At 41.3% G+C, this 8634-nt stretch overlaps 1 protein-coding gene across 1 annotated transcript; it reads left to right on the forward strand.

Annotated features, from left to right (window-relative positions):
* Positions 1–6748: 6748 nt before the first annotated feature.
* LOC121677173 (keratin-associated protein 4-11-like) lies at positions 6749–7186 on the forward strand. The gene has a single exon (XM_042055002.1). It carries the CDS (start codon positions 6749–6751, stop codon positions 7184–7186), a length of 438 nt encoding a protein of 145 aa, XP_041910936.1.
* Positions 7187–8634: the final 1448 nt, after the last annotated feature.

Consider the following 8634-nt stretch of genomic DNA (forward strand, 5'->3'; position numbering starts at 1 on the left):
CCAAATGAAACTTAACATTTCTCTGCAATAAAAACTCAATGTAATGGTACTTTTTAAAGATAGTGTCTCCTCTTCTTCTTTATTCTTTATTTTTATTTTTTATTTTATCTTTTGGTTTTTCAAGACAGGATTTCTTTGTAGCCTATCCTGAAACTTGTTTCTGTAGACCAGGCTGGCCTCAAACTCAAAGAGATCCACCTGTTTCCGCCTCCCGAGTGCTGGGATTAAAATCTGGTTGTGCAATCACCACCCAGCCTAAGTGTCTGCTCTTCTTAAACAAGTGTGTTTGGGGGTTGGAAGACAGTTCTGTCAGTAAAGTGCTTGCTGCACAAGTGTGAGGCCCTGAATTCAATATGAGAATCTGTGTAAAAGCCAGGTGTGGTGGCACATGCTCACAAATTCAGTGGTGAGGCAGCAAAGCAAGTGAGTCCTTTGAGCTGCTGGGCTAACAATGTTAGCCTAATGGGTAAACTCTAGGTCCCAGGGAGAGACTCTGTTTCAAACACTAAGATGGACAGACCCTGCTGAATGACATCAGAGGTTGACATCCGACCTACTCAAATACACACACACACACACACACACACACAAACACACACACACCACCACCACCACCACCACCACCACTACCACCACCACCACACCACCACCACAGACATATCACATGCACACAAAAAACAGATACACATACGAGAGGTGTATTTCACCTATAGAATACACAAACATAAACCATACACACTCATAACACACACATACATACTACACATCTATGCACATACCACACACACACACACATCAGACTACACATATACCACACATACACCAACACACAACCACACACATCACAGACACACCACACACACATCACATATCACACATACACCACACACAAACACACCAGACATACACACCACACACACACACATGCACACATGCACACATACATGTTGAAAGGAACGGCAGAGGGTCATTTCCTACCACCTGGCTAGCTTTACCCAAAATAATTACATGGAAACTGTATTCATTTAAACTCTGCTTGGCCCATTAGTTTCAGCCTCTTACTGGCTAAGTCTCACATCTTGCTTTAACCCATATTTAGTAATCTGTGTAGCACCATGAGGTGGTGTCTTACTGGGAAGGATCTTAACCTGCATCTGTCTCAGAGAGGAGAGTCATGGTGACTGCCTGAGGCGTCTGCCTCATTGCCTTCTTCCCAGCATTCTGTTCTGTCTACTCCACCCATCTCATTTTCTGTCCTATTAAAGGGCCAAGGCAGTTTCTTTATTAACCAATGAAAGTAACACATAGACAAATGACCCTCCTCCATCACACACACACATATGCGCACGCACACACACACACACACACACACACACACACACACACACAGCAAGTGTATTTCACCTACAGAGCACAGAAGAAAATGTTCTTGCTTTTCAGCCTCGGTTAGCCACTAGCTGACTTTTCTCCAGGCGTCTTTACTATTTCATGGACTTATGACTGTGAATCAACTTTGGGGAAAGAGAAAAGCTGCGAAAAGGAGCAATGCTTGCAGGACTTTAGGAATGTCAGAGCATGAACAACACGGTGCCTGTCTCACACTTCACACCAGATAGCCTACACCTTTGGGATCCACATGCCGCAAGCCCATCCTGCTTCTGCCTCCATGTAGAGCAGGGCTTCAGTAGAAGAACAAAGCAAATTAACACCTATGTATAAAGATGTCAAGGTGAAACTCAGTAGTTTGTATGTTAACTTCACATATTAATTGGAATTAATATAGCAGGCCTATTCAAATAGCAGATTAAAATGTACTTGAAATAGAGTTGTACTTCACCCACAACTCACCTTTCCTTTTCATAAAAAACGTTTTCAAATCTCAATATATCCAAAGGACAGAATCATATCTCAGAGGAGAGGGTAGATCCAGTGGGGAAAATAAACAAGCAAACTGTGGTCTGTTGTAAACTGTGGCCAGCTGCAGGCTGCATGTCCACATCAGAAGAGCCCAGCTCCTGGCAGTTGTTTCCATCCTTTTGATATGTGGGCCCGCTGAAAAGCGAGTCTGCTGCCAAATTCCTCTGGGATTTCTCTCACACACTCATTTAAGGAGCATCTGTTGAATGCTTCCAACCCAGCCTCCCTTGTGAGTGCCGAGGCAACAATGAGAACCAACGGGCACAAGACTGCATTCAAGAGTCTACACATAATAGGGTTTCTCAACAAAGTATCCCTCTCAAATGTTTTTCCAGGGGATGGAGAGACGACGGCTCATTGGTTAAGAGCATTGGCTACTCTTCCAAGGGACCTGTGTTGGAGTCCCAGCACCAACATGGGGGCTCTACAATTGACCGTAACTTCAGTTGCAAGGAATCCAATACCTTCTTCTGGTCTCCATGAGCACCAGGTACACGCATGTTACACAGACAAAAGTACTAACAACACACCCATATATGATAAATAAAAAGAAATAATAAAACAAATAAAAAATTAAGCCTTTGTCCTCTTCAGTTTGCACATAGTATTTTTGCTTGTAATTTTAGTCATAGGGATAAAATTAAGCTTTAGAATTCCACTTTAGGTGAAAAATGGAAACTATCCCCTCAAAAGGATGCTTTTATTAATGACATACCCTATCTTTTTGTTCTAGAGAGCACCTAAAATCTTATAGTTTGAAGAGGAAGCCAGAAACGCAGGCTCATGGAGGAGGGCCAAAACGGAACTAAGCCCTCAGCTATTTGTTTAGGATAAAAATTAAATGAGCTGAATAATCCAAAGACATTGTATGAGACAATTATTATTGTGCTGATGGTGACATAAATACGTAAGTATAGAGCAAAACCTCAATTCAGAAACTCTAGGACAGTGGATGGTGGTGGTGGTGGTGACCTCTTTGGGGGGTTAAATGACTACTTACAGAGGTTGCCTAAGACCATCGGAAAACACAAATACTTACATTATGATTCATGATTCATAACAGTAGAAAAATTACAGTTATGAAGTAGTCATGGAATAATTTTCTGGTTGGGGTCAGTACAAGGTAAGGACCTGCTGTTGAAGGTTGCAGCATTAGGAAGGCTGAGGTGCTCTAGGAGGTGCAAGAATCAGAGCAAAGTCAATATACTGTGTGGCTAAAGAGAGAACACACAGGAAAACTGACTGCATTTGAAGTAATTAATATGCGAGGCAAAGCTTGTACTTGGCAGTGATCTCTAAACCAAAATAAAGTAAAATACCCCCTGCCTGAAAATTTTCTTTTAGATGAAAAAACAAAACAAAACAAAACAAAACAAAACCAAACCTGGAATAGCCCAAATATTTCTCAGTAAAAGACTAACCAGATGAGCTATATTATGCCGACAAAACTGAGTATTGGATAGCAGAAATTCAATGAGAAATATCTGATGCCACTCCTATAGAATAAACAGTAATTTGCCATTGCTCTGGTATATTAAGTGAGCCAAAGCAAACTGTAACCAACTGTGCACAGAATAAGAACATTTATTAAATAAGATTTATTTATTAAATAAATCATAAATGTGAACTTGTATTAAAATAATAATATGAAGACAGCCTTCAAGTTAAAAAATAATAAGCATTTAAGTTGGCTGATATTCTAATTAGTCTGAGGTAAGCATTATTAAATATGCACACGAGTCAAGAAACTGCACTGTATCTCACAGCATGTGTCAATCAAAAGCAAGTTCTCGTCACAGAGGAGAGAGAGAATGCACGCAGTGAAGAAAGACAAAAGCAAGACTTCCTTGGACATGTCTCATTTTTGTAAAAGTTATTTTGGAACCCAAAAATAACTTACATAATTATAATACAATTAAAATTTTAAAGTAATTTTTAGGAGTGCGAGAAGCAAGTGTGGAATGTGTGGTCAATTCCAAGTATATTCATTTTTTTCATGATTAGATACTGGAAAAGGCAACTTAAGGAAGAAGGGCTTGCTTTGCTTACACTAGAGGGGATATGAACCATTATGATGGGACAGATCTGCAGGGAGGGTGTGGAATAGCTGGTCACATTGAATCTGCAATCAGGAAGCAGAGAAAGATGACTTCCGGCTCTCTGCTCCCTTTATTCCTTTACTCTGTACGGGACCACAGCCTAAGGAGTGTGTCATCAACGTTCGGGGTGGTTGGTCTTCCTTGCTTTGGTTAAGTTTTCTGGAAACACTCTCTTTGACACATTCAGATGTGAGTTTCCATGGAGATGCTAAAGCCCCTCAAGTTGGCCATGAAGATCATCCATCACCAAACATGATAATGATATGGTAATATGTAGTTTTAAATGCTCACTTTTGGAGTTTATAGTCTGGAATGAGACAACTGAACACATTCAGATTATAGTCATTTGGGCTTGAGCGGGGATCCTACCAGTAAAAAGGAAAGTAAAAGAAGCAGATGAAATTTCCATAAACTAATAAAATAATGCCAAAGAAAATACTCAAAAGAAGGATGTTGGGGCTGCCCATTGACTTGAAGTAAAAGAACTTTCTGGAAAGAAGCAGAAGAAGGTACATTCTTTTTTAAAATTTTTATTGAGCTCTACATTTTCTCTGCTCCCCTCCCTGCCTTTCCCCTCCCCTTCAATCCTCTCCCAATATCCCCATGCTCCAAATTTACTCAGGAGATCTTGTCTTTTTCTACTTCCCATGTAGATTGGATCTATGTAAGGCTCTCTTAGGGTCCTCATTGTTGTCTCAGTTCTCTGGGATTGTGGTTTGTAGTCTGGTTTTATTTGATTTACGTTTAAAAACCACCTATGAGTGAATACGTGTGATAACTGTCTTTCTATGTCTGGATTACCTCACTCAAAATAATGTTTTCTAGCTCCATCCATTTTCCTGCAAAATTTAAGACATCGTTATTTTTTTCTGCTGTGTAGTACTCCATTGTGTAAATGTACCACATTTTCCTTATCCATTCTTTGGTTGAGGGGCATTTAGGTTGTTTCCGGGTTCTGGCTATGACAAACAAAGCTGCTATGAACATAGTTGAGCACATGTCCTTGTGGCATGATTAAGCATCCTTTGGATATATACCCAAAAATGGTATTACTGGGTCTTGAGGAAGGTTGTTTCCTAATTTTTTGAGAAATCGCCACACTGACATCCAAAGGGGGTATAACTAGCTTGCATGCCCACCAGCAATGCAGAAGTGTTCCCTTTTGCCCACAACCTCTCCAGCATTAATTGTCATCAGTGTTTTTGAGCTTGGCCATTCTTACAGCTGTAACATAGAATCTCAGAGCTGTTTTGATTTGCATTTCTCTGATGACTAAGGATGTTGAACATTTCCTTAAGTGTCTTTCAGCCATTTTAGATTCCTATGTTGAGAGTTCTTTGTTTAGGTCTGTACTCCATTTTTTAAATTGGATTATGTGTTCTTTTGGTGACCAATGTCTTGGGTTCTTTGTGTATTTTAGAGATCAGACCTCTGTCTGATGTGGGGTTAGTGAAGATCTTTTCCCATTTTGTAGGCTGTCATTTTGTCTTGTTGACTGTGTCCTTTGCTTTACAGAAGCTTTTCAGTTTCAGGAGGTCCCATTTATTAATTGTTTCTCTCAGTGTCTGTGCTGCTGGGGTTCTATTTAGGACATGGTCTCCTGTGCCAATGCGTTCAAGTGTATTTCCTACTTTTTTCTCTTTCTGAGGAAAAGAAATGGGACAGTAAAAGGTGTGGAAGTTAATCTTTCTGCCTTGGGGACTACCAAAGTCTCTAAGAACTTGAACTCATTTCTGCAGGAGCTGTAGTGACTATGTGCCTTGTGAGCTCTTTGAAGAGTAAACTCACTAGAATAATCACAAAGCATGATTAGGAGATCTGGAGCATGGCCAACACTAACAGCGACGATTTCTGTGATCTTGATTTTTATTGAAAAGTATATGAGATGTTTAATTCTTGATTTGAACCCTGGTCTTCAAAACTTTCAATTTGTTTCATAATTTCCCTTTTAACATAGCATACTTTTGAGTTTATAGGACAAACAGCAAAGCCTTCTATGCCCTCATTATCCAAGCAGTGTCTCAAACCCATAATTATTGAAAGAGTGTCAGGGAAGGTTGCTCCACATGGGACTTTTTTATAGAAATCAGAATCCACTCTGTATGCTGACTTATCAGACGATGAATCAAACCCATTCACATTTCATATACCATATGTAGAGAGGAGTGCTAGGGCATAAGTTTGACTCATTAAATGTGTCTTTGTCATTGAAAAACACTCATATAGAGCTAACCATTCAAGTACAAGCTTTACAGTGAGCTATGAACACAGTCACAAATCTTTTCCCTTGCTCTCTCTTTACCAGTGCTCTACCAGGCAATATCTTATGCATATTCACATAAAGAGAGGCAACACCTTGTGAGCCATTCCAGAAATATTATCAGGCAGGCACAGAGTGACGCATGTACCATGTGCTAGCCCCAGTTTAGAAGATGCACAGGCAGAAACAGAAGCACAAATGCCATCTCGCATGCCCCAGTTCAATGAATCACAACAATGCAGAAAAAGAAACTGATGCCTTTTTCTACATGCTGGAATATTTAACCTTGAAAACATAATTATGCCTTAATAACACTAATTAATGCCCTAGTAAGAAAAACAAGGAAAGGGGCTTTGCTCATGGTGACACCAGTTGCTGAGCAAAGTATAAAAGGGCACATCAGCCAGGAGACCTTCAAATTCTCAAAACTCGCTTTCTCAGAAACCCACCCAGAACCTCCACCTCCAACACCATGGTCAGCTCCTGTTGTGGCTCTGTCTGCTCTGAGGAGGGCTGTGGCCAAGGCTGCTGCCAGCCCAGCTGCTGCCGTCCCAGCTGCTGTGTATCCAGCTGCTGCAGGCCCAGCTGCTGTGTGTCCAGCTGCTGCAGGCCCAGCTGCTGCAGACCCTCCTGCTGCCAGCCCAGCTGCTGCCGCCCCAGCTGCTGCATCTCCAGCTGCTGCCAGCCCTCCTGTGGTGGTTCCAGCTGCTGCAGCCCCTGCTGCCGCCCCTGCTGCCAGCCCTGCTGCCAGCCATGCTGCCAGCCCTGCTGCCGCCCCTGCTGCCGCCCCTGCTGCTGCCTGCGTCCAGTCTGCGGTCAGGTCTGCTGCCAGAGCACTTGCTACCGCCCCACCTGTGTCATCTCCACCTGCCCCCGCCCCATGTGCTGTGCCACCCCTTGTTGCTGCTGAGCCTCCATCCATGTATCCAACTTCTATTTCACCTCTGTCCCCATCACTGGCCACAAGGATGCACAGAATGGGTTCAATATTGTTTTGTTGAATCCTATGTCTGTGTTTTCTTGGACCCAACAACAGCTTTTCTAACTTCAATCCAAATCCCTCATGTGGCCTTCTCCTTCCCATCTATGTGTGGACTTGCTTGTACCTCACCAGCTGTTGAACTGACCTGACCAATCCTTCCTAGATTTCTCTTAATTCCTAGGTTCGGGTCACAAAGCTCAAAGGTTCACAGGCTGATTTCAATAGTTCTATGTTGTTGATCTTTGTAGTCTCTTAATTGTTCAATGAAGATACACTTTGGTCATTCTTATTCCTCTGGTTTTCCTGTGCTGGATCACTGTGTCAAAATAAACCACTACTATCCCATATAGAAAATCCAGTGTGATTTTATAAGTCTCTAAGATTTCTTCTTAATCCTGAAGAACTTGTGTTTTGGCCATACCTGTAGGGTGAATGGAAAAGCTTTATTGGTGAAAATAAAAAAAAAAAAAAATTTAAACTACATTTGCCTTTTTTCATCAACAGTCTCCTTTGTTTTTAGACAATATTAAAAAGTCATGGATAAAAATTAGAAATTTATTTTAGAAAGACCCATATTCTATGGGTCTGCATCTTCTGATATTATGCATATGCAAACATCTCATAGTAACTGCAAAGCTAGTACAGTTGGTGTCTCTAGCTGAGGGCAATTGATTTTCCAAAAAGAGAAAAATGAAAGCTGAAAGTGCTAAGCGTGAAGTCAGAGGATGGACGTGAGAGATGAGGAGCTGTGTTAGTCTGTAAGCTCTCATTTGCAAACAGAGGAAGACAAAGCTGAAGATGAATCTATGACTTAAAGAAACCAAGCCCCAGGAAGCTTCTTCTCTCAGTCTAGATGGTTCTGCCACACCAAGACAGATCCCCTAACATTGTGTTGTGGAATGGTAGCATCAGGGTCATGCAACTAAAGACCTTAGGTTCCCAAATATCTCTGAGACCTCTGGAGCAGAAATAGATTTGTTGTTGTTGTTTTTGTTGTTGTTGTTGCTATTGTGGAAAGACAAAGTATCTTTTCATTTAAAGATAATCGGATGGCTAGTCTTGAAAGAGAACACAAGATCATTTCCTTCTCCTCCCGACCTCTCCTCTTTGCCACACATCAATAGCCCAGTCTCCTGCCCTACCTGACAGCCGATATCTACAAATCTGTGTTTCCTTTCTGTTTGGCTTTCAGTTGTCTCAGACAAGAATGAAGCCCACTCCTGCTACTCTATCTTGGTTCGTGGTGGGGATCTTTTATTTTTATGTCTTCACTTCCTCTTCCTCTACTTTCTCATTTGAAATTTAAAGCAAATGTGCATGTGTGTGTGACAAATTTTTAAAATTTCATTTTATGCGTGTAGGTGTTTTGTCTGTAT

Source organism: Arvicola amphibius, chromosome 4, assembly GCF_903992535.2.
Source record: "Arvicola amphibius chromosome 4, mArvAmp1.2, whole genome shotgun sequence".
Taxonomy (NCBI): domain Eukaryota; kingdom Metazoa; phylum Chordata; class Mammalia; order Rodentia; family Cricetidae; genus Arvicola; species Arvicola amphibius.

Excerpts from the sequence above, each read along its gene's own strand:
- LOC121677173 (XM_042055002.1), top strand. The coding sequence starts at position 6,749 with ATGGTCAGCTCCTGTTGTGGCTCTGTCTGCTCTGAGGAGGGCTGTGGC.